Consider the following 25,994-nt stretch of genomic DNA (forward strand, 5'->3'; position numbering starts at 1 on the left):
GTGACGCAGTCATGTAATTCATTCAACCCAAAACAATCAAGATAGTGGCCCATGTTGTAGTGGCATTTTTGTGTCTGCTATCCACTTTGATAGTGTTGTTAAAGATAAATGTTTCTTTTTACAACCTTCACATTGCATTCCTTTGAAGGCGACGGAAAGATTACTTGTAATTGCTGTCCGGTGACAGAACACGAGGAGAATTGTTTTTCAGATGTACATGGAACAGCTTTTTTTTTTTCATAAGGGGATTTAAGAGTTTGAAGAGTTAGAAAACTAACTTCATTAAAAATATTTAAATGACATCACCTTAACTTTGGCAGCCCTAAATACTGATACTAATATAAAAACGAAATACTGTATGATGAGAGACGTCAAAGTGTGAAACATAAATTGTAAGGATGAATTGAAATTAAAATGGAAATAAAACTGAATTATAAACTGAAGACTATAATAACCCTGGTGTGTGTGTGTGTGTGTGTCTGTCTGTCTGTCTGTTTGTTCAGATTTCCCAGGTGAGACGTGCAACAACGGCAGATGTTCATCTGATCAGACGAGTGTTCTGCAGTGGAAGACTAAAGCTCTTCATAGACGCACATCACAGCAGGAGTCGTCCAGTGAGCAGGGAGCCAGTGAGGCCGACATTGACAGTGACAGCGGCTACTGCAGCCCCAAACACAACCAGACAGCCGCCACCACCTCAACCAATCAACATACAGCTTCAACGGTATGCGCAGCTCCTGTGCAGCTCTGGCCGGAGACACGTGTCTGTTTCAGATTTTAATTACTGCAGTGTATGTAGGTTTTCTAATCTCGTGTGTGCTTGTGTCTGTCTGCAGAATGTGGACACAGGCGTCATGACAGGTAAGATATCTCGCAACTGAACTCTCATGTGTGACCGTAGCATGATAATGATATATCAGCCATAATCTGCTGATATATGTCCATTTTGAGATCATTGGCATCGGCTGATAAATGTGCTTAAAGTGCTCAGAACCAGTTCCAAAATCTACAAACAGCCTTGTCATAGTGCACATTTATTATTTTTAAATATTTATTAGTGAATTATGATTATGTAAAAAATGTTCATGTAAATTAACACATTTTGTGAACAATTTGCTGTGAATAAATTATATTATACATCGGCCAACCACTATTTTAAACACGTGTGTGTGTGTGTGTGTGTGTGTGTGTGTGTGTGTGTGTGTGTGTGTGTGTGTGTGTGTGTGTGTGTGTGTGTGTGTGTGTGTGTGTGCGCGCGCGCGCGCGCGTGTGTGTGAGTACAGCTGTTAGCTGGGGGAATTTTGGATCACATGTCACTCAGAAAGCATGGACAGACAGATCTGTGTTGTACCACAGAGGCAGTAAAACACCTGAGCAGAGGAACTACTCACAGGTAACACACTCGCCATGTTTACACATATGTGACATCACTGCATTCATGTAACAATTGTGTAATATTGTATGTCATTAATGTCTATTATTCTATATCATCTCATCCTGCATCCAGATGAGTTTTGGAGGTCGTGGAGGAGGACAGAGGACATCACAGCCTATGTCATCACAGACCCCCAACACACATCTCACACCTGAACCACTGTACTTTCAGGTACACAGACACTGATAATATGTATCTATCTGTATGTATGTCTGTCTGTCTAATGGAGTGCTTCCTGCTATGTAGGATGAGGAAGAGTTTCCTGATCTGGCCACAGGTGGCGTTGCTCAGCGGAGTAAACCAGAACCTGCAGCACAGGCCAAACTGCCCAAAAACCTGGTCAGTGTTTCACAGAACCAGAGAGAAAATCAAATCAGAACCAAATACCGAGACCCCACTCTAAGCCTGTGTGTGTTGTGTTTTTGTGTGTGTTTTTAGCTGGATAAACTTCCAGAGAATTCTCCGATTAGTATCGTTCAGACACCAATCCCCATCACCAGCTCTGTGCCGAAAAGAGCCAAGAGTCAAAGGAAGAAAGCTCTCGCCGCCGCCCTCGCCACAGCACAGGAGTATTCAGAGATTAGTATGGAGCAGAAGAAACTACAGGTACACACAAAGAAACAAAAATGCTTGTAAAATGTACAAACACAGAGAGGTTTGTGTGAGGGTTACATTTAGGGGATAAAAAACATAATTAGCCCAGTATGAAAACTAGAGGTAGTATATATTGGTTTTACCGATTAATCGGTAAAATTAATCAGTTGCTTTTTGGAACTGTCAGTTATCTGTGAAAATCTTTGCCGATAGTTGCAGGTATTTTTTTAATTTTTTTTATTATTCATCTGATAATAAAGTTTTTTAAATTGAATCAAGGACATGCTAAGAAAAATGCAACTATATGGAAATGTCCCTCGTCAGCACATACACTATATTGCCAAAAGTATTCGCTCATCTGCCTTTAGACGCATATGAACTTAAGTGACATCCCATTCTTAATCCATAGGGTTTAATATGATGTCAGCCCACCCTTTGCAGCTATAACAGCTTCAACTCTTCTGGGAAGGCTTTCCACAAGGTTTAGGAGTGTGTTTATGGGAATTTTTGACCATTCTTCCAGAAGCGCATTTGTGAGGTCAGACACTGATGTTGGACGAGAAGGCCTGGCTCGCAGTCTTCGCTCTAATTCATCCCAAAGGTGCTCTATCGGGTTGAGGTCAGGACTCTGTGCAGGCCAGTCAAGTTCTTCCACACCAAACTTGCTCATCCATGTCTTTATGGACCTTGCTTTGTGCACTGGTGCACAGTCATGTTGGAACAGGAAGGGGCCATCCCCAAACTGTTCCCACAAAGTTGGGAGCATGGAATTGTCCAAAATCTCTTGGTATGCTGAAGCATTCAGAGTTCCTTTCACTGGAACTAAGGGGCCAAGCCCAGCTCCTGAAAAACAACCCCACACCATAATCCCCCCTCCACCAAATTTCACAGTTGGCACAATGCAGTCAGACAAGTACCGTTCTCCTGGCAACCGCCAAACCCAGACTCGTCCATCAGATTGCCAGATGGAGAAGCATGATTCGTCACTCCAGAGAACGCGTCTCCACTGCTCTAGAGTCCAGTGGTGGCGTGCTTTACACCACTGCATCCGACGCTTTGCATTGCACTTGGTGATGTATGGCTTGGATGCAGCTGCTTGGCCATGGAAACCCATTCCATGAAGCTCTCTACGCACTGTTCTTGAGCTAATCTGAAGGCCACATGAACTTTGGAGGTCTGTAGCGATTGATTCTGCAGAAAGTTGGCGATCTCTGCACACTATGCACCTCAGCATCCGCTGACCCCGCTCTGTCATTTTACATGGCCTACCACTTCGTGGCTGAGTTGCTGTCATTCCCAATCGCTTCCACTTTGTTATAATACCACTGACAGTTGACTGTGGAATATTTAGTAGCGAGAAATTTCACGACTGGACTTGTTGCACAGGTGGCATCCTATCACAGTACCACGCTGGAATTCACTGAGCTCCTGAGAGTGGCCCATTCTTTCACAAATGTTTGTAGAAGCAGTCTGCATGCCTAGGTGCTTCATTTTATACACCTGTGGCCATGGAAGTGATTGGAACACCTGAATTCAATTATTTGGATGGGTGAGCAAATACTTTTGGCAATATAGTGTATGTCCAGGTCTCCTAAGCAACCAAATTGGCCCGGTTGCTAGGGAGGGTAGAGTCACATGGGGTAACCTCCTCGTGGTCGCGATTAGTGGTTCTCGCTCTCAATGGGGCACGTGGTAAGTTGTGTGTGGATCGTGGAGAATAGCATGAGCCTCCACATGCTGTGAGTCTCCGAGGTGTCATGCACAGCAAGCCACATGATAAGATGCACGGATTGACTCCGAAGCAGAGGCAACTAATATTTGTCCTCCACCACCCGGATTTAGGCGAGTAACCACACCACCACGAGGACCTAATAAGTAGTGGGCATTGGGCATTCCAAATTGGGTAGAAAAGGGGATAAAAAATAAAAAGTCCCATGTTATGCACCCAGTCTTCTTTTTTTCTGATTATTATTGAGATTTTGGTTGAAAAATGAACTACATCTGGGATTTTACTAATTTTGTACTCTGGCCTCTGTATCTGAGCCAACTAAGAAAATGTTGTAACATTCTATGAATCAATTTTAAAAACTATTGGCCAATTAATCTGTTACAGGGTTTCTGCAGGTCTGAAAAAAGTCTTAAAAAGTCTTACATTGCCCTTTCGCAAATTAAGGCCTTAAAGGTCTTAAATCAGAACAAGAAGTCTTAAATTCATAATTCATGAGGTCATAATAAATGTTGCATGAAGGATTGGTTTCTTGTTACGTTTAAGTCGTTTTAAAGTGTAGAGTAATTTTTGAGTATGAATAGTCCCATACCAGATTTGTGGAAATAATTTTTGCATGTAATTACACTCCTCCTGAAGATACAAATGGACCACTTAAATTGAAACTCATCCCATTACAGTGTCCACCATCTTGAATTGATGTTTATAGTTTATTTGCTACTTATTCCTGCAAACTTTGCCCGATTTGCCTAAACAGTATCTCAAAATAATCTCCAGACTGATACGCACAGAATGAATTAACCAAAATTGTATTTTGAAGTTACGTTAACACAAATTTAACGAGGTTGACATAAAACAGGAAGTGAGGCTATATCTTGCCAATGGTTTGTCATATTGAAACTACACTTGGTATGCTTCATCAGAAGAAGCCTTTATTTTTTGTCACACATTATAAATTTTTTAACATATACAGTGAAATTCTTTTTTTCGCATATCCCAGCTAAACTGGGGTCAGAGCACAGGGCCAGCCATGATACGGTGCCCCTGGAGCAGATTGGGTCAAGGGCCTTGCTCAAGGGCCCAACAATGGCATCTTAGGCTTGGGCTTGAACCCCCGACCTTCTGGTCAGTAACCCAGAGCCTTAACCGCTGAGCCACCATAAGTTTTGATGCACATAATGTCCTAAAATCATACGTTTGCTGTCTATGGATTTAGGGCTGGGCGATAGGACGATGTTATCGGATATCAACAATGTCTTTCAAAGTTCCCGAGGCCGATTGCGACACTCATTGACAGACGATGATCGATAATATTGAGAAATGGCAATTCCATGGATCTGGGAAGTCGCCAAATATATTAAACAGTAGTCCAGGGTGTGAAACTAGCACCCGCTACATGCAAAATCAGACGAGGCTGAATCCAGTTCTCAAGTTCCTCGTCCAAGTGTATTTCATGTGCTCATCTACCAGCAACAGGCGGGCAGCCTTACAAGAACAAGAAATGCTGTTAGTCACAAAGACATGCGCTTGAAGAAACACTCTTTATTATATTTTAAGAACAGACAAAAGAAAAGCCATCAGTGCATGTGTCTGATTCACTGTTTGTTCAGAGGCCTGTCATGTGGAACACACGCATGTCGGCATGCAGCACAAGTCTGTCTCGTGTAACAAGCGCATGTAAAGAGTTTTCACTCTTTATTTCTCTGTTTCATTTGTCTGAGAACTGTTTCCAAGAATAATGTCATCTAAGAGAATGCTGCAAATTATCTCCAATCATCTCAGGAGGTGCTGTGAATTTAGTTTATATCCACGCGGTTAGCATGCATTGTGAATGCAATTCTGCAGGTTCAATAATATATATCAAATTATATATTAAAGAAACAAAGACGATAGTGATTAAATCATAAAGTAATAAAGGACACGTTCACCTTGAACCTAAAATTGAGTTCGATTTTCATTTCTTTAGGCAGCATTTTGTATTACCAAAATGCAATACAAACACAAATTCAATAAGAACACACATTTTGCGGCATTATTTTGGGAGCACAAGGGAATTTATAGGCTTATTTATTATGATTATTATTGTCTTTTCATTTATGATTGTCTTTAGTTCTTAATCTGTAGGCTATTAGTAATTTTCCACCTGGTGTCATTTACGAATACTTGCGTGCTGGCAAATGGGGCTGTTGGAGATGGTAAATGTTTGGATTTGGGGAGGTGGTTAAATAAGATTCTTTTTATCATTTCATTATTTTAGTGCTTTTTTGTTTAGTTTAAAGTGCAATTTGAATTTAGAAATGTCTTTTGTTTTTCGTGTTTCAATAAATGAATAAAATTTTTAAAGCAAAAATATTCACGACCCTATTTTTTAAGGCAATTATCGATAAAATAATTTGTACATATCGTCCAGTCCTATATGGATTCCTTGGGTCATGAGGATTTCAAGGATACCCATATCTGCCATACAGCCTCTCTGGCACATTTATTTTAATCAAAAAGTTAAATATCTTTTGAATGCATTGTCGGATTTATAAGAAATTTGATATGCATCATTGACATCATGTCCTGAACCAGTTTGGAGACAGCACCACCTATAGATCAAAAGATAATCCACATTTTTGTGCTGACTCCAACCTTGGCATGTCTTTTTGCCATTCGTGAATCATGTCCACTGAGTGACACAGTGTGTACATTTCTGAACATTTCTATATTTTTGGCTAGGATAAGGGATTTAGATTCCAAAAAAAAAAAAAAAAAAGTTATTTCCACATTCTGGTGGTTAGGGGCAGAGGTATTCAAGCCTTTTACAAGTTGCTCCTGCTCAAGTTGTAAAATGATTTAAAAAGTAATGGAGATCTGTTAAGTTCCGTTTTTAAACTTTGAAGTATTACTACTGTATACAGTATATACTGTATGACTGTTCTTGTGCTCCCTAGGAATTTACATTTAGAGAGAGATGTGACAACATTTTCTCTTAAATTTAATCCTTAAATTTCCTTTTGTTGGTCTTAAAAAGTTCTTTAAAAAAGTCTTAAATTTAGCTTCATAAAACCTGCAGAAACCCTGTGTTATCGGCCTTTTCTACCACCTTAGTTAGCGATATTGGCAAAATCCACAATCGGTAGACCTGTAATAAAAACAATAGGTATCGATGGAAAGTCCCAACCATGATAGAAAAACAAACGTTTGTGTATGTGTGCTGGTTTGGCTATACTTTTGAGAGCCAAATGTTTGAAAATATAGTGAAACATGTTGCAAAAAGTGATTTGAGGGCATTTTAAGTGCTCCTCAGTAATTGAGAGACTCAGATGAACAGAGACTCATGAACAGTAATGTTAACCAGTTCTAATGATTCCTTCAAGTCATAAGCTCTCAGTCTAGGGTTCTTTTTTTACCTCACTGAGCAGTCTTTGGTGTTCCCTTTGGATTTTTCTTAGCTGGACATCCACTTCTAGGGAATGTAGCCACAGTACTAAATCGTATCCATTTATAGCCAGTTTGTCTAACTGTGGACAGATGAATATCTAAGCTCTTCGAGATAACTTTGTAACCCTTTCTAGTTTAGTGCAAAGCAAAACTTCTTGATCATAGGTTCTGAAATCTCTTTTTTGTGAGGCATGGTCCATGTCAGCAGATGCTTCTTGTAAATGGCAAACTCAAAATGTTTGAGTGCTTTTTATAAGTCAGATTATCTCCAACCCACACCTCCAATCTCGTTTCATTAATTGGATGCCAGGTTTGCCAACTTCTGACTCTAATTTGAGTTCACATTTTATCACCAATTAATGCAGAAAACCAGCTAATTCCAAAGGGTTCACATTCTTTTTCTTACCACTGTAAACCATTGCCTATATGAAATGTCCTCACTAATGTATTGATACCTGTGTGTGTGTGTGTGTGTGTGTGTGTGTGTGTGTGTGTGTGTGTGTGTGTGTGTGTGTGTGTAGGAGGCTCTTTCTAAAGCAGCAGGTAAGAAGAGCCGGACCCCAGTACAGTTGGATCTGGGTGACATGTTGGCAGCACTAGAGAAACAGCAGCAGGCCATGAGAGCTCGACAACTCAATAACACCAAACCACTGACTTATACAGGTACACATGCGTGCACATAAACTAAACCATTGTCTAAAGACCTATTGACACTAAAGCCCAAATCAAACTACGCAAGTACAAAATGCAAATGCTTCTAGCTATAAACTTGATTTCATGTGTTGCTCTTTTTTTTAATGTGTCTGAATTAATTCATCTTAACCTGTAACACAAGAACACTTTGCATTCTCTGCATTGCCACAAGGTGCACTATAGCAGGTGTTGGCATCGTCTTCTACAGTCAGTTTTCTGTTTCTGTTAAACTACAGTCCTGGTGGATCAACAGAAGAGAATCTTGAGCAAGTTAGTTAAACATGACATGTTTATTGCTATCTGCCTTAATAAGAACAACACTTCTGGTTTAATGACACAGACATTTGAAGGAAACTCTATCTCCCCCTTGAGTACTAAGTATTGTTACCGCCACAGTAACACAAGAATGCCTGTTAAGTATGCACAACAGGACTGACGCTTGCAATGTGTTGGCCAAACATTATCGCCAATGAAAACTGCAAGTGTTTTTTTTTTCCGCTGAGAAAGTAAAAAGAATATACCTACGTTATTTGCAGGACAAACTTTCATATTTGGTATGAAGGGGTCTTCAGGTTATTGTTGCAAAATTCTTGTTGCAGTTGAAAATTTGTGTTTGGTGTGAATAGAGCTTTCACAAAGGTACACACAGTCAAATGTATATAGTATATGTAATATGAGATGTTTATGATTTTGTCTGTGTATTGGTCAGTTGGTACAATGAGCGCTCTACACAGTAAAGACAGCACCAGCAGTCGAGTGCCATACACCCCCCCACACAACATCTTGGACTCCAGCGCCCCCCGCATCAAGAGAGGAAAGGAACGAGAGATTCCCAGAGTCAAGAAGACCACCGCTATGAAGAAGGTGCTCTAGATCACAAGACGTGACAGGATATGACATCACACAACTCAACAATGAGCATGAAACTATATGATATCACACAACATTAACTAGCTCTGTGTGTGTTTAGATCATTCTGCAGGAGCGTGAGGTGAAGAAAGGCAAGAGTTCTGCAGATGTCACTGCATCTGGAGCTGATGAGCAGAGAGACAGTCTGAACTTCTCTGACACACTCACACAGGAGCAAGATGGTACGCTCACAAGCACATACACACACAAACCTATAAAAGATAGTTCCAGCTCAAAAATTAAGAAGAGAGCGGCGGTTCTCATCTCTCTTTTGTGTGTGTTGTAGAGAATGGTCTCAGTGTTCCCAGTGATGCATCTCTCTCTCCAGCGAGTCAGAATTCTCCATACAGCATCACGCCCGTATCTCAGGGGTCTCCGGTGAGCTCGGGGATCGGTAGTCCCATGGCTGCAACTGCCATCACCAAAATACACAGCCGTAGGTTTAGAGAGTAAGTGTACACACACTTGTTGGTTTCCCTTTATTAGTGAGGGCATCGATTTAATTGTAATATGTACATATTTGTGCTTTCAGTTGATTAAAAATGTTAATCGCGATTAATTGCATAATATTTTGTAGTTAATTGCGATTAATCGCAAATTTTGAAAGTGCTGAAATATGACACTATACAGTATATACTTATTTTCCTGTCAAAATGCATTTATTTCCATCTTAGGAAAGAAAACAATTTGTAACAATATAACGCTTTATTACAATTTCCCGAACAAAGCTTTCCACAGTGTAAAGATAGAAATGCACTAAAATAGCACCAATTCAACTAACATCAAACGTTTACCAAAGTCTAAGTAGGAGGTTGACTAATTGAAAGAACTAGTCCCCAAATAGGTTGCATTTTCATTGTAATGAGCATTAAATCTTTTAGACTCATCCTCCACGATGTTAATCTGCCGGAAGACTGTGGCTATTTGCTTTCCTACAGCAGTCGTTCATGATTAGCGTCTTGTGTGTCAGTGCCGCTTTGAAAAGCGCTTGCAGACAAAAACGTCCCATTCTGCGTTATGGTGATAATTAAGACTTGGCGTGCTTCTGTGATAATTAAAATGCGCCTTACATAGGCTGAAAAATACTTGATTTCTATCACAAGTCCCTTCTGGGCTTGTTTTGTACATCAAATAGCATTAAGAGGTCCTTTCAGTGTGCATCAGTATACACATCACAAAGGTTCCGTCTTTCCAACAAGTGTTTATGCTTTATTAAGGGTACATTTTTCTTAATCATGATTAAGAAAAATTGATGCGTTAAACTTTTTTTATTAATCGCATGTGTTAATGCGCTAATTCGGACAGCTCTAATATATACACGCACCGGCCACTTTATTAGATACACCTGTACATCTACTTATGCTATTATCTAATCAGCCAATCATGTGGCAGCAGTGTAATGTATAAAATCATGCAGATATGGGTCAGGAGCTTCAGTTAATGTTCACAAACACCATTAGAATGGGGAAAAAAATGTGACTCAGACCGTGGCATGATTGTTGGTGCCAGACGGGCTGGTTTGAGTATTTCTGTAACTGCTGATCTCCTGGGATTTTCATGCACAACAGTCTCTAGAGTGTAAAGAGAATGGTGCGAAAAACAAAAAACATCCAGCGAGCGGCAGTTCTGTGGGCGAAAACGGCTTGTTAATGACAGAGTTCAGAGGAGAATGGCCAGACTGGTCCAAGCTGACAGAATGGTGACAGTAACCTTAATAACCATACGATACAACAGTTCTATGCAGAAAAGCATTTCTGAACATAAAACACATCAGACATTGAGGTGGATGGGCTACAGCAGCATAAGAACCATCCGGGTACCACTACTGTCAGCTTAGAACAGGAAACTGAGACTACAGTGGGCATAGGCTCACCAAAACAGGACAGTAGACGATTGGAAAAACATCGCCTGGTCTGATGAATCTCGATTTCTGCTGAGGTACACAAATGGTAGGCCCAATGCAGCCTCAGTTTTCTGTTCTTGGCTGACAGAAATGGAAGCCAACGTAGTCTGCTGCTGTTGTAGCCCATCTGCCTCAAGGTTCGACATGTTGTGCATTCTAAGATGCTATTGTGCTCATTACAATTGTACAGAGTGGTTAGATAAGTTACCGCAGCCTTTCTGTCAGCTCGAACCAGTCTGGTTATTCTCCGTTGACCTCTCTCATCAACAAGGCGTTTCCGTCCACAGAACTGCCGCTCAATGGTTGTTTTTTATTTCTTGTTTCGCACCATTCTTTTTGCACTCTAGAGACTGTTGCATGTGAAAATCCCAGTCGATCAGCAGTTACAGAAATACTCAAACAAGCCCGTCTGGCACCAACAATCATGCCATGGTCTAAATCACTGAGATCAAATTTTTTTCCCATTCTGTTGGTTGATGTGAACATTAACTAAAGCTCCTAATCCGTATGTGCATGATTTTATACATTACACTGCTGCCAAATAATTGGCTGATTAGATAATTGCATGAATAAGTAGATGTACATAATAAAGTGGCCGGTGAGTGTATGTACATGTATACATTAAATATGTGTTTGTGGGCAGATGGCTGAGCCTATTAGAAAGACAAAATGTTGGAAAACTTTATTGTAGATTAAACTGAGAATTTCTCTCTGTCTGATACTCCTGCTCACATTCTTTTTCTGTCACATCTCAGATGAGTCTTTGTGTTGCTCTTTCTTGAATCTCTGAGTAGGTTTGGCCAACCATACTACCATATCCAGTAGGTTTGAGACAGAACAAAGCTCTGTTCTCCTCAATGGAGTGTGTGCAAGGGGAATTTATACATCTGTCTGTTTTTACTAGAGCTGTCAGAATTAAGGCCTTAACGCACGTGATTAATTAAAGTTGAATGTTTATTTTTCTTAATGATTAACGCGTTTACCGTTAATACAACATAAACCAGCATAAACACTTGTTTCAAGGGTGGAACCTTTGTAATGTGTTAGCCCGGAGTCATTACACTGATGCCCACTTCACAACACACACACACACAACAGCGCTTCCCTGTCAGTGATAAAATGATGGAGAAAGAACCTCTTAATGCTATTTGATGTACAAAATAAGTCGAGATGGGGAACTTGTGATAGAAATCAATTAGTTTTCAGCCTAAGTAAGGCACATTTTAATTACCACAGAAGCACGTCAAATCTTAACCATCACGAAAACGCAAATGAGACGTTTTTGTCTGCAAGCGCTTTTCATGTGGAGTTCAAAGCGACACTTGACGCTGGCATTGACTCTGTGATGTGAATCATGAACGTGACTTCATGATGTAGGAAAGCGGATAGCCACAGTCTACCAGCAGATTAATATTGTGGAGGATGAGAGTTTAAGAGATTTAAAGCCCATTACAATGAATATGCAAACTATGTGGGGACTAGTTCTTTCAATTACTCAAACTCCCACTTAGACTTTGGGGAATTTTTAATGTTACTTGAATTGTTGCTATTTTAGTGCATTTTTGTCTTTATACTGTGGAAGGCTTTATTTGGGATACTATAGCAAACCATTATTGTTACATATTGTTTTCTTATCTTAGATGGAAATAAATGTATTTTGACAGGAAAAGAAGTCTCTATAGATTCAAATTTCTGCACTTTCAAAATATGCGATTAATTGCGATTAACTACAAAAAATGTTTTTGTTTTTTTGTTTTTTTATGAATCGACTGACAGCACTAGTATTTACACAAAGTGGTTTTATGTTGAGTCAAGCACCTGTATCCTGAAGTCCTGTATCTCTGTCAGGTACTGTAATCAGGTGTTGAGTAAGGAGATCGATGAAAGCGTGACGATGCTCCTGCAGGAGTTGGTGCGCTTCCAGGAGCGAGTGCATCAGAAGGAGCCGAGCAAAGCCAAAGCCAAACGCAGACTGGTGATGGGCCTCAGAGAGGTCACCAAACACATGAAACTACACAACATCAAGTGTGTCATCATCTCACCAAACTGTGAGAAGATCCAAGCCAAAGGTCAGAGAGACACATACAAACTCAGTCCTCATACAACAACAATTATGACTTGTAATTATCTCCTACATGCAAAGATACAGTCAATAACTCTCTATTGATGCATACACTATATGGCCAGAAGTTTGTGTACACCTGAACAATAACATTTATATGTGCTTGTTGAACATTTATTTTCAAACCAATATGGATTAATTCCACTCTTTGCTGCTATAACATCTTCCACTCTTCTGGAAAGGTGTTCTCTTGCCAAAATATCAACAGGAGTACCTTTTGAACATAAACAGTTGTAAAGGAGTGATTAAGGGTGTGATTCATGGAGTAACTTTACCTTGTGAAAGTGTGTGACTTGTGTATTTATCCCCTTGAGAACACATAGGCCTATATCCATATGCAGCTTTCAGTGAGTAAAGAAATTGTTCAATAAAAACAGACTGTAGTGCCTCCGCTTTCTGATTTAATTAGTCATTTTAGTGTAGGAGACAAACACAGGAAAGACACTTGGTGACAGAATCACTATGGATTACAATTAGCGTTTATGAAGATTAGCATCTGAGTGCGATCGCTGATGAAAACGTTCAGATCAGCATGACGTCTTGTCAGTTCTTCAGTAAAAGAAGCAGCATATTGGTCACTTGATGAAGCAACAAGAGTCTGGCCCAGCAGCTGAACGATTTTTTCTATCTTGTTTGATGTGCTTTCCCAGATGCCAGAACTATTAAAGGGATAGTTCACCCAAATATCACAATTCAGTCATTGTTAACTCACCCCTGTGTTTTTATAACCCCATATGACTTACATTCTTTTTCTTAACACAAAGTGAGAAATTGTGAAAATTTGTTTTGATGTCATACAATGGCAGTTTATGGTGACCACCTCTTCAAGCTTCAAAAGGACACAAAAGTATAATTCAGAAGTCTAATAAATTATTCAATGAGCTCATGATTGTTATGAAAGCATACGATAAGGTTTGGTGCGAAACAAATCAAAATCAAATGTTTTATTGAGTAAAAATTTTCACTGACTGTTATTCTACTGTGCATGTTCATGAGTCTGCACGCGAGCTTTAGAGCTCTTTGCACGAGAGAAACAGTGGTTATTCAGCATGCGCGAGATTGGGCGTTCAAGCGAAAATCGTTTTCGTTTCAACAGGACCACCAGTGATACTAAAGGGATAGTTCACCCAAAAATGAATCATCATTTCATTATCTCATTTACTCACCCTTATCCCACCCCGGATGTGTGTGACTTTCTTTCTTCAGCAGAACACAAGATTTTTAGATGAATATCTCAGCTCTGTAGGTCCATACAATGCAAGTGAATGGGTGCCAATATTTTGAAGCTCCAAAAATCACATAGGTCAGCATAAAAGTAATCCATAAGACTCCAGTGGTTAAATCAATGTCTTCAGAAGCGATATGATAGGTGTGGGTGAGAAACAGATCAATATTGTAGTCAATATTTACTATAAATTCTCCTCCCTGCTCAGTCAATATCCACTTTTCACATTCTTCTAGTGTTTTTGGTGATTCTCATTTGTCATGCATATGCCCCCTACTGGGCAGGGAGAAGAATTTCTAGCAAAAATGGACTTAAATATCATATCACTTCTGAAGATATGGATTTAACTACTGGAGTCTTATGAATTACTTTTATGCTGCCTTTATGTGCTTTTTGGAGTGTCAAAATTTTGGCACCCATTCACTTGCATTGTAGGGACCAACAGAGCTGAGATATTCTTCTAAAAATCTTCAGTTGTGTTCTGCAGAAGAAAGTAAGTCATAAACATCTGGGATGGAATGAGGGTGAGAAAATGATGTGAGCATTTTCGTTTTTAGGTGAACTATTCCTTTAACAACAGAAACCAAAACATAGCTGCACACAAACAGAGAACAGAACTTACAAACATGTCTGAAGAGTTTGTAGTGGAAGAACAGATGCATTTTAATGCCCAGCCTTATTTGTTTGAATCGGAGTCCTCAATCAAAAAGTGTGATGGAGGAGGCTGAAGGTAGCTACCGGTACCACCGCTTCCTATACGCATATTACACAGTCTGCTAGGGCAGCAATTCCCAAGGGGGGCACCGTATTACCCGAGGGGGGCACCGTAAACTCCACCGGCTGTAGCAAGTTATACCTTATTCAAGGACCCGAAAGCAGTCACGGAACACAGACAGTCGCCTCACGCTCACACTACACATCGCATTTTGGACCGGTGCCAGTTCATAGCGGACAGGGTTAACGTGCGCAATGGCATATATAAAACCAAATGATCGACAGAATGTCCCGTTGCTCGTCGCAGCTGCTTAGGACAAAAAACTGTGATTTACATAGAAATGATTACTTTTATTGTGTGTCGTTTGGTGTCTTGAGTAGGACACGGTGTGACTGTAGCTACCTTCAGCCCCATCTCTCTGTTTGATGGAGGACTCCACTGAAATGCATCTATTCCACTACAAACTGTTTGTAAGTTCTGTTCTCTGGTTTATGTTGTGTTTCTGTTGTTAATATCGCTGATGGTCCTATTGAAGCGAAACGAAATTTTTCGCTTAAACGCCCCATCTTGCACGTGCTGTGTAACTACTGTTGTTCTTGTGCAAAGAGCTCTAAAGCTCGCGTGCAGACTCATGAACACGCACAGTAGAATAACGGTCAGTGAACATTTTTACTAAGTAATACATTACATATCAGATTGTTTTTCGCCAACCTTATCGTATGCTTTCATAACAATCATGAGTCTCATGGAATAATTTAGTAGACTTCTGAATTATACTTTTGTGTCCTTTGAAGCTTGAAGAGACGGTCACCATAAACTGTCATTGTATGACATCACTGAGAATTTTTTTTTCACAATTTCTCCCTTTGTGTTAAGGAAAAGAAAAAGTAATATGGGGTTATAACAACACAGGGGTGAGTAAACAATGGCTGAATGTTAATTTTTGGGTGAACTAATCCTTTAAATCAACAGGGAGTCCCGACAGTCAGGGGATTAACAACCTCCCTCTGGCAGACGCTAATGTCAGTCTGCCTCCCTCCTGCTTGTCGTCGATTATGTAAATGAAGCTTACGTCTCGATTAAAATCTCTTTAATTAAAAGGGGGGTATCCACAAACTTTTTACTAGTTTTTACTAGTAATTTCAAATATTAATTGCTCAGTTGTCAGTGCTGTTTATAGAACTTTTCAGCAAGTACCAAAGCTTCCACATACTTCATAAAGGGTGAAGCGAATCGCATAGATTCACACGGCGAATCACGTTTAACTATTTTTCTATGTGTGTGTGCAGGTGGACTGGATGAGGCTCTTTATAACGTGATCGCCATGGCAAGGGAACAGGAGATCCCATTTGTGTTTGCTCTGGGCCGTAAAGCTCTGGGCCGCTGTGTGAATAAACTTGTTCCTGTGAGTGTAGTGGGGATATTTAACTACTCTGGAGCAGAGGTACAGACACACACATTCTCACACTATTACATATGTACACTCACACTCTTGTATTAACCAATTTGTATTTGTGGTTTGTGTGTTCAGGGTCTGTTTAATAAGGTCGTATCTCTGACAGAAGAGGCACGGAGAGCATATAAGGACATGGTAAGCGCTCTGGAGCAGGAGCAGGCAGAGGAGGCCCTGAAGAATGTCAAGAAGGTCACACATCACATGGGCCACTCCAGAAACCCTTCTGCTGCCAGCGCCATCTCCTTCTGCAGCGTCATATCAGAACCCATCTCAGAGGTCAACGAGAAAGAATACGGTAAAACATACACTTCACAGACACTTTAGGGGCCATTCATACCAAACGCGTTTTGCATCCGACTGTGCTGCTTTTAAATTGTTTTTCTGCAGGAATAGCAGTCTGCATACTAGGGCTGTGCAATATGGACAAAAAAATCATATCGACTTCAATATATGATTTATATATATGTAAGAGAGAGAGAGAGAGATTTTGGCAAATGTTTTTCCTTCATACATTTTACATTGAAACATTTCAAGGATTCAAAACACATTTCAAGAGTAAAATAATTAACTTTGCATAAGTGATAGATGATAGCATCAGTTGTTTCTTTATGCCTTTTTATTTTTCCGATTTCTGTTTTGTATTCTCACTGGTAAATTTTTTGCACATTGCATTCTGATTAGCGAGATCCCATCTGTGTGCAAGATGTGCATGGATCAGAATGGCAAATTAAATATCACGGAATTCTGAGTAAAAACAAAAAGTGCACGTATCGTGATTTTATTGCGATTCCGATTAATTTTGCAGCCCTAATATACACTGATCAGCCACAACATGAAAACCACTGACAGGTGAAGTGAATAACATTTAGTATCTTGTTACAATGGAACCTGTAAAGGGGTGGGATATTTAGGCAGCAAGTGAAAAGTCAGTTCTTGAATTTCATGTGTTGGAAGCAGGAAAAATGGGCAAGCATAAGGATCTGAGCGACTTTGACATGGGCCAAATTGTGATGGCTAGTCAACTGGGTCAGAGCATCTCCAAAACAGCCGGTCTTGTGGGGTGTTCCTGTTATGCAGTGATTAGTACCTTCCAAAAATGGTTCAAGGGAGGACAACCGGTGAACCGGCGACAGGGTCATGGGTGCCCAAGGCTCATTGATACATGTGGAGATCGAAGGCTGGCCCGTCTGGTGATCCCACAGAAGAGCTACTAGAGCACAAATTGCTGAAAAACTTAATGCTGGCCATGATAGAAAGGTGTCAGAACACACAGTGCATTGCAGCTTGCTGCGTATGGGGCTGCGTAGCCACAGACTGGTCAGAGTGCACATGCTGACCCCTGTCCACTGCCGAAAGCGCCTACAATGGGCACATGAGCATCAGAACTGAACCATGGAGCAATGGAAGAAGGTGGCCAGGTCTGATGAATCACGTTTTTTTTAGATCATGTGGACAGCCAGGTGCGTGTGCATCGTTTACCTGGGGAAGAGATGGTAGCAGGATGCACCATGGGAAGACGGCAGGCCGGTGGAGGCAGTTTGATGCTCTGGGTAATGTTCTGCTTGGAAACCTTGGGTCCTGGCATTCATGTGGGTGTTACTTTGACACGTACTACCTACCTAAAGATTGCTACAGACCACATACACCCCTTCAGGGCAACGGTATTTGCTGATGGCAGTGGCCTCTTTCAGCAGGATAATGTGCCCTGACACTGCAAAAATTGTTCAGGAATGGTGTGAGGAACATGACCACGAGTTCAAGGTGGCCTCCAAATTCCCCAGATCTAAATCCGATTGAGCATCTATGGGATGTGCTGGACCAACAAGTCCGATATATGGAGGCCCCACCTCGCAACTTATAGGACTTAAAAGTCTTTGTGCCAGATACCACAGGACACCTTCAGAGGTCTTGTGGAGTCCATGCCTTGATGGGTCAGAGCTGTTTTGGCAGCATGAAGGGGACCTACATGATATTAGGCAGGTGGTTTTAATGTTGTGGCTGATCGGTGTATATAGTACAAGAGTCTTACTCCACCTTTGTGTTCACGCTTGGTTTGTTTGTTTGATCGAACCACATTTGAGTCATTAATGTGAGTATCACAGCGAGTACTAGCAGCAGCTGTTTACCACAAAAAACTAGGTCACTACACACAGATGATGATGCTACAAATAAACTCCACTTTTTATAGTAATTACAGTTCCATTATTGTAATTTAATTCATTTAGGCTACTTAAATTGTTTTTCTTTCTGAATTGAGTGAAATTCACAGATCTGTAGTTTTTGCTCATATCAGTTGACTTTCATTATAAAGAGTTTTCCTTAAGTAAAGCGACTGCTTTTTATTAGGAAATACTTTTAAAGTTTTCATCAGGTCTTGATCGCAGTGGCAGTAATGCGTTTATTAAGCCGTGAGCAAGTGAGTAACATGTATTATCTGCTGTGTGCAGAGACCAACTGGAGGACGATGGTGGAAAACACAGACACGCCAGAATCGCCGGAGTTTGAACCCATCAGAGCGACCAATAAAGAGAGAGAGGTCACATCACCCCCACCACAGCCAGCATCCAACCAGAACCCAAGCTTGAACCCTGCGGCTGCTCGAGCTCCAGAGAGGGAGGAGTCTCGCACAGATGACCGTTTGGAGTGGGCGTCTCAGCAGAGCACAGAGACTGGCTCTCTGGACGGCAGCTGCCGAGACCTGCTCAACTCCTCCATCACCAGCACCACCAGCACACTGGTGCCTGGCATGCTGGAGGAGGAGGACGAGGATGAGGAGGAGGAAGAGGACTACACCCCCGAGCCCCTCTCAGTGCAGGTGCCCCCCCTCAGCTGCAGGATTGAGTCGTGGGTCTCCAAAACGCTGGAGAATCTGCAGCTGCACAGACCGAGCGACGGCAGCACCGAGGAAGATGAAGATGAGGAGGGGCATCTAAGCGATGAGGAAGAGCTCGACTCATCTGATCTCGCTGAACCGGCGGCTGATGTCAAACACACACCTGAACCATCCACACACACGGGCTGAGCGACCACACACACCTCATTACCCAAAGTTTCTCTGTTTCACAAAACACAAACATTGACTCAGGAAATTGAAATGGACAGACCAACACACACACAGACTCTCTGTAGCCGCACAGCTGTAAAGGAATAGTTCACCCAAAATGAAAATTCATAATTTACTCACCTTCATGGAGTTTGAAACCTGTATGACTGACTTTATTCTGTGGACCACAAAAACAGATGTTTATTCTCTTCACGCTGCTGTTTTCCATACAGTGAAAGCATACAGTGACCAGGTGCTGCCAAAAAGGACAAAAAAACGCTGTTAAAGAACCATATGACTTATATGCTATGTTCAAAGTCCTGAGGAAAAGACCTAAATTTAAATTTGTATTTACTATTCAATCTTCTCCTCTTCTGAAGCTCCCTAAACATCATCTTTTGTGTTCCACAAAGAAAGTCATAGCGGTTTGGAACAGAACTGCATCCATCCCTCCACATACACACACACACGTCTCTTTCTGCAGGTCGCTCACCATTTCTTGTCTGAGTGTGTGTTTGGTTTAACGGACAGTAAGAATCCAGTACACACGACCTAAACAAACACAAACAATTAATAAAACCTGCAGACAAAAACAACAGACGACTAGATGTGTGAGCGATTCGTGCAGAACTAATGTCATGAACAAATGAACGAATCCTGCTGTAAATAACATGTTTAAATGTTTCTAATATTCAGTCTTTTTCGCTTCTATTTATCGTGCTTGAATTAAATCAGATCAGCTGGTTTTGAGGGTGTTTCTCCCTGTTATGTTTATAATTTGTTCTGTCTCTGAGTCTTATACCTGTAGGTGGATTTATTTTCTCCTGGTACTAGTTTTACTGGTTAGATCATTTTGTGCAGGTAGTTTATATTGGTAAATTGCTGTACTGTATTCTGGTGCTTTTGGTTTGGACGGCAGCAGTTTTAGGTCAGTATCAACTGGTAAACTGTCCCGGTTCAGATGGACCTCAGAATCGTCAGTCACAGCTGCTGCAGCGACCCGTCCAATTAGACACTGAACATCTGAACCTGAGTGAGTCTCATGAAAACATGGCCAGGTAACAGTTCACTCCAAAAATATTGTGTAAAAAAAAAATAAATAAAAAAAAAAACTCCATTAGGGCCATTAAGGTTTTTTGCATTGTAACATTATTTTCACAACAATTTCACAACATTTTCCCATAAATTCTTCTCAAAAGTGTTTCTCATTATATTCAGTACTGTATTGTAAAATACAGTAAGATTATTGTAATACTATGGTTTTAAATCAGCAGCATCAACAGCAGCACAACAAATGATAGTGACAAATACCAATATTTTAAAAAATTACAGTAGTGTTTTAATAATGAGAATGTTTGGGAATGTGTTTGTGATGTAATGTCACAATGCCAAAAAAAAAAAAAAAAACGTAATTATTTCTAAAAATAGGCTTCATTTTCTTTATGCAAAATATAATTTCTCATTGTTTTCGTTTGATTTTGGGGTGAAATATGAGCCAGGCATGAGATTCATCCACCTGACTTCCACTGTGCGCATGTGTATTAGTGCAAAACTCTGTCTAACCCTTATTCCCTCTGATGTCCTCTGGTCTTTCTCCATCTTTAGTATTAACGGGTGTGTGTTTTTGAGAAATGAATCCTGATGATAAACCTCTTCAAACTCCAAATGAAGGTTATATTACATTATAATGGTGTTATCTCGGCATATGTTTGTCATAATGTACATTAATGATTTCTTGGTAACTGTTTATATGAAAGGGTTAATTAATGACTAACATGAGGGTAAATCGGGTGTTTCAGAGCCGTCAGGTCCAATGAAACGCAACAGTTGAGATTGTTTTTCCTCGTGTAAACAGTTGAAATGTTCTGGAGCAACATCTCAGTGTAATAAGCTTCCTGTAGCAGAACTCTGGCACCGCTGTGTTTGGGTTGATGTGGAGCTAATGGATCAGTGTGTATCTTTCTCTTTCTGTGTTTAGAGTGACTTTCATTGGCATGTCTTTTGCACTATGTACATAAACGTGAACATGCTTTAGTAACTAATGTGAGTCTAGCACCCATCTTTGACGTGTCATTTTCAGCATTTATTATTAAGTCACAGCGTCTTTTCATCTGTACATGCAGTAACTGTTGACTTATTGTTAATACAATTAAACTGTTTCCAGTAAACTACCTGCTCTACTATGTGTTTGATAAGTGATTATGAGTCGTGAAGACTTGCAAAACGAATGTGTGTTTGGAGGCTTAAATTGATAGTTCACCCAAAAATGAAAATTCTCTCATCATTTACTCACCCTCATGCCATCCCAGATGTGTATGACTTACTTTCTTCTACTGAACACAGACAGAGATTTTTAGAAGAATATTTCAGCTCTGTAGGTTCATACAATGAAAGTGAATGGTGAGCAAAACTTTGAAGCTCCAAAAAGCAAAGGCAGCATAAAAGTAATCCATAAGACTAAAGGCCCAGGTATGCTTCGTTTTTTAGCGTTCCGTTATATAAGAAATTATATTTTGGAAATGCAAAGGGAAAACAAATGTAAGGCTTGGCTTGATTTTATTAATCAGAAATTGATTGGATTGTGAAAAGTGGGCATTCTATACCAGAATGGAACCAGACCTGAATGTGAGCTTGCAGTGGAGGACTACTCTCTCCCTGAAAAACTTTTGAGATGGCTTTTTGACCCTCCAGAACATCTCCACGCGTTTTAGTGGTAACACTATGTAACACAATTTTGGTTCCTGGGTAGTAAGTGTTATTTCCTAATTGCTTATGCCTCAAAAGTATAGAAAATGGCTATTATTCCCCACAAACTTTGCTTTTGTGACCAGGACAGTGATATTTTGAAATGTACCTATTTCCAATGAGAAAACGGGAGAATTTGTGTCTTTTCGTTCACAAAGTCAGAAAAAAACAACATATGAATCCAAAATCCTTCTTTATCTGTGGTCCAACGAAGACACCAGCTTTGACCTTTGCCTCAGACAGCTTAGGGAAGAAGTCTTGAAGGTACTTGAAGGCTGCTGACTCCTTATCTAGAGCTCTGACAAATTGTTTCATAAGGCCCAATTTGATGTGCAGTGGTGGCATCAGCACCTTCCGGGGATCCAACAGTAGCTCCCACTTGACGTTGTTCCTCCCCACAGAGAACTCGGTCTGCTGTGGCCAGTCCCGATTGTGGTAGTGCACCTTGGTGTCCGTGCTGTCCCAAAGGCAAAGATAGCAGGGAAACTTGGTAAAAATACCTTGGAGACCCATCAGGAATGCCACCATTTTGAAGTCTCCTATGACCTCCCAGCCTTACTCATCATAGCTCAAGGCGTCCAGCAAGGTCTTGATGCTGTTGTAATCCTCTTTGAGGTGCACCGACTGAGCCAGGGGAAGAGACGAGTACTTGTTACCATTATGGACCAACAAGGCTTTGAATATTATTTTAGTATAAATGCTTGATAATTTGGATTCATATGTTGTTTTTTTCTGACTTTGTGAACGAAAAGACACACATTCGCCCGTTTTCTCATTGGAAATAGGTACATTTCTAAATATCACTGTCCTGGTCACAAAAGCAAAGTTTGTGGGGAATAATAGCCATTTTCTATACTTTTGAGGCATAAGCAATTAGGAAATAACACTTACTACCCAGGAACAACAATATATATATATATAAATTATTGTTTTTATTATTATTATTTTTTTTATTATTTATTTATTTTTAACATACCCAAAGGAAATTGAGTAGTTTGTCAAAACAATGTCAGGTGGAGGAAGAGGTAGAAATTAGGGATGGGTGAATCGATCCTAAATTATCGATTCTTCCGAGACTGATGTTGTATCGAGAAGATCGATCCTCGCATAAAAATATCGATTCTTAAGGTTTTGACTAAAGTAGTGATTTTATTATTTGTTTCAAATGAAAATATTTGTTTCATAAGATTAAAATCAAAATAATACGCAAATAGTTGCATATGACTGGATATATTTCTCCTTCCACTCATCTAAATGCGCAAAAATTCTGAAAGACCCAAGACAATCACATACAGCATTCATCGGCGCTCGTTTGTTATATATTTATTAAACACTTATTTTCATTTAAAAGGTTAAAGCATTGAAAAATTCAGTGTTGTTAATAAATGATAAATGAAACAAAAATAGACGTCTGATCATTTGCAATTTAGGCCTATAAATGGAAAAAAAAAAGAAAGAAAAAAAGAAGAAATAATGGCTTTTAAAGGTGCACTCAGTAACTTTTGTGTTTATGTCATCTTGGACATACACTGATTCACAGTCAGCAATGATTACTTTAATGAGTGAATGTGTGAAATAACAGGACGCTTACTGAGATTAAGCGAGTAGTATCAGAGATTATTTAGCAGAGATGGGCCACTTCTATTAAAATGATGGGAGAAATTGGAACGCCCAACCAAGGAACTCTGAGCCACTACAGTCAACGGATGTAGAAAGGAAGTCCCGCCTTACAGTTAAAAGAGCCAATCACCTTTTAGATATAGACATCACCTGTCAATCAACTCTCGAACGCATGCGCATTAGCTATACAAGCCAGGGAAATTTTTTTGTGTAATATGTGGTAAAGAATCACAATTTACGATTCCAGTAGTCACATTTTATTGTTTTATTTGAAATATGTTCTTTGATCGTAATCTTGACCAACCGTTTTTGAGATTTTGGTCTTTCTCCATTTAAGTAGATAGGAGCTTCACTGGCATGACTGGAATTAGCCTCTCGAGAGCATTCCAAGTGGTATCGCACATCACTAGTAGTTTAGTGTTTGGAAAACCTGTAAATGATAGAAACAGTTATTATTTTTATTATCAGCTTTGGTGCCCCTAGTGGCACAGAAATGTCACAAACAACCTTTAAATACTGGTCATATGAATAAAATAATAATCATATACTCCCCATCTAAAGCAAGTTTAAACACAGAGCTAAAGAATTAAAGCAAATCTCGACTATGATCATAAATTATCAGCCCTGTTTGGCCATGACAATGATTCAAATTATGAATGGTAATGTAAAATCAATCCTCTGTTTAGTTTTGTTTCTGATCACATTTGCTCGCAGATGTTAAAGTATCGTGTGTCTCTTTTAAAGAGTGTTTAATCACAGCTGGCGGTATCAAACTCTAGCAGCCATGAGGTGGCGCTCTTGTCTCAATACAATATAATAACCAGAGGAGAACAAAGCTGGCACAGATGTGAACTCAGGAGAAAAAAAAAAAAAACAGAAACGTGCTGAGAGCACAATTCAGCTGTTTCTAACAGATATGTGGAGTATGACCTGAAATCACTTCCTTAAAGTTGGACAGAAACTGCTTTGAAATAAAAATCACTGCCATGAAAGTAGAAATCTTTCCTTCTTGCTCAACACAAGTTAAATATCTTCTCGGTTGATGTCAGAGTTTGGGTGGAGGGCCACTGCAGCTTAAAGTGACGCCAAATTGCAGGCTCACATTCAGCACACCTCGAATCTCTCTCTGCTCTCAGGGTCTCTGCTCTCAGGGGCAGGTCTTGCTCTGCTGGCAGTGCTCTCGTGGAGGGGCTTTCCAGAATTCCTCAGCTGGAGACTGACAGTTTCAAACCGACTTTGTGTTGGACAGAACAGAACAAGAGACATGAAGAGTGAAAACAGAGAGGGTGACCTGCCACAATTCAGTGGTGTTATGGTGGTTGCTAGGTGGTTGTTTACTGGCTCAATTCAAAAGAGTCCACCACTAAGCCTCAATGATATTCTGAACCCCGTTTTAAGAAGCCCCTTAGGTAAGAAAACCCTTTATTTGTAAGACTGTTGTCACTAAAGATTCCCTTATGACTCAGTACACTTGACATTGTGTAGTAACACATATGGGGAGTGCTTTCTTACATGACCTAGTTGAAACCTCTCTACAATAACGGCAATATTCTAATATTGGCTATGGTGATTGAGACCGGCCTGTTTTAGCACGAAACTGTCTGCTATAAAAAAAGGTGCACAAACACCATTTCCTCAGAATTACTTCCTTCAAGACAGCGATCATCTCTTGTCTAGAAGCCCTCTACCTTCGCCGTATATTGTGTATTGTGTACTGTATATTGTGTGTATATTAATTTATATATTTATATATCTAAAAGAATAACTTACGTGTTCGCATCTTTTTAAAGATGTCGTTCTGTAAGTGTTCCATGTGCGAGAGGCCGCCATCAGATCAGCATAAGAGCTGCGAGACGATTCAGCCTCACGCGCCCTCCCACCTGCCTCTTCTGTGATACCTGAGGATTCACACGAGGAGGCACGGTGGGGCCGCGAGTTCGAGCAGGATGACTTTGAGGTGGTCCTCGTGGCGGCATACACCCCGCGAGCCCCTCAATCTCTCCGAAGCCCATGTTTTATGATACGCTATGTGCGAGACGAGCTCCGACCTTCTGAAAGAGTGTGCGGACTCGTCTCGTGCAGCAGTTCTGATGCTGGGAATGATAATGACGAAGTCATGTCTCTCGCTGCATCAGACGAGGGAGAGGAACGTGTACGCACCACTGACAGGAAGATGCTCTGCTTACAAGGGCGGTCGAAGATCTTCACCTTGAGTGGTCTCCCCCAGAGGAACCTGAACAGTCTCGCCATGATGAATGGTTTCGGCAGTCCGGGCGCCGTCAAACGGCAGTGTCCTGCAAATCTGCCCCATTCTTCCCTGAAGTTCATAACGAACTATCTTAAGTCCTGGCGCACGCCCTTCTCGAAGTGTTTGCGCAGTGA

At 40.5% G+C, this 25,994-nt stretch overlaps 1 protein-coding gene across 4 annotated transcripts in view; it reads left to right on the top strand.

Moving 5' to 3' along the window:
• The window catches only part of secisbp2l (SECIS binding protein 2-like), a 44,271-nt gene extending 22,853 nt beyond the window's left edge, over positions 1-21,418 (top strand). For all 4 annotated transcript variants that reach the window (XM_051723970.1, XM_051723972.1, XM_051723974.1 and 1 more), the window contains 14 exons: positions 504-724; positions 837-861; positions 1,284-1,393; positions 1,508-1,606; positions 1,682-1,774; positions 1,874-2,041; positions 7,703-7,844; positions 8,584-8,738; positions 8,845-8,965; positions 9,070-9,232; positions 12,535-12,755; positions 16,038-16,192; positions 16,280-16,499; positions 18,652-21,418. In XM_051723970.1, coding sequence (XP_051579930.1) covers positions 504-724; positions 837-861; positions 1,284-1,393; positions 1,508-1,606; positions 1,682-1,774; positions 1,874-2,041; positions 7,703-7,844; positions 8,584-8,738; positions 8,845-8,965; positions 9,070-9,232; positions 12,535-12,755; positions 16,038-16,192; positions 16,280-16,499; positions 18,652-19,226 — 2,468 coding nt within the window. In that variant the 3' untranslated portion in view covers positions 19,227-21,418. The remainder of the gene's footprint in view (positions 1-503; positions 725-836; positions 862-1,283; positions 1,394-1,507; positions 1,607-1,681; positions 1,775-1,873; positions 2,042-7,702; positions 7,845-8,583; positions 8,739-8,844; positions 8,966-9,069; positions 9,233-12,534; positions 12,756-16,037; positions 16,193-16,279; positions 16,500-18,651) is intronic.
• Positions 21,419-25,994: the final 4,576 nt, after the last annotated feature.

This window comes from Myxocyprinus asiaticus, chromosome 18 (assembly GCF_019703515.2).
Source record: "Myxocyprinus asiaticus isolate MX2 ecotype Aquarium Trade chromosome 18, UBuf_Myxa_2, whole genome shotgun sequence".
Taxonomy (NCBI): domain Eukaryota; kingdom Metazoa; phylum Chordata; class Actinopteri; order Cypriniformes; family Catostomidae; genus Myxocyprinus; species Myxocyprinus asiaticus.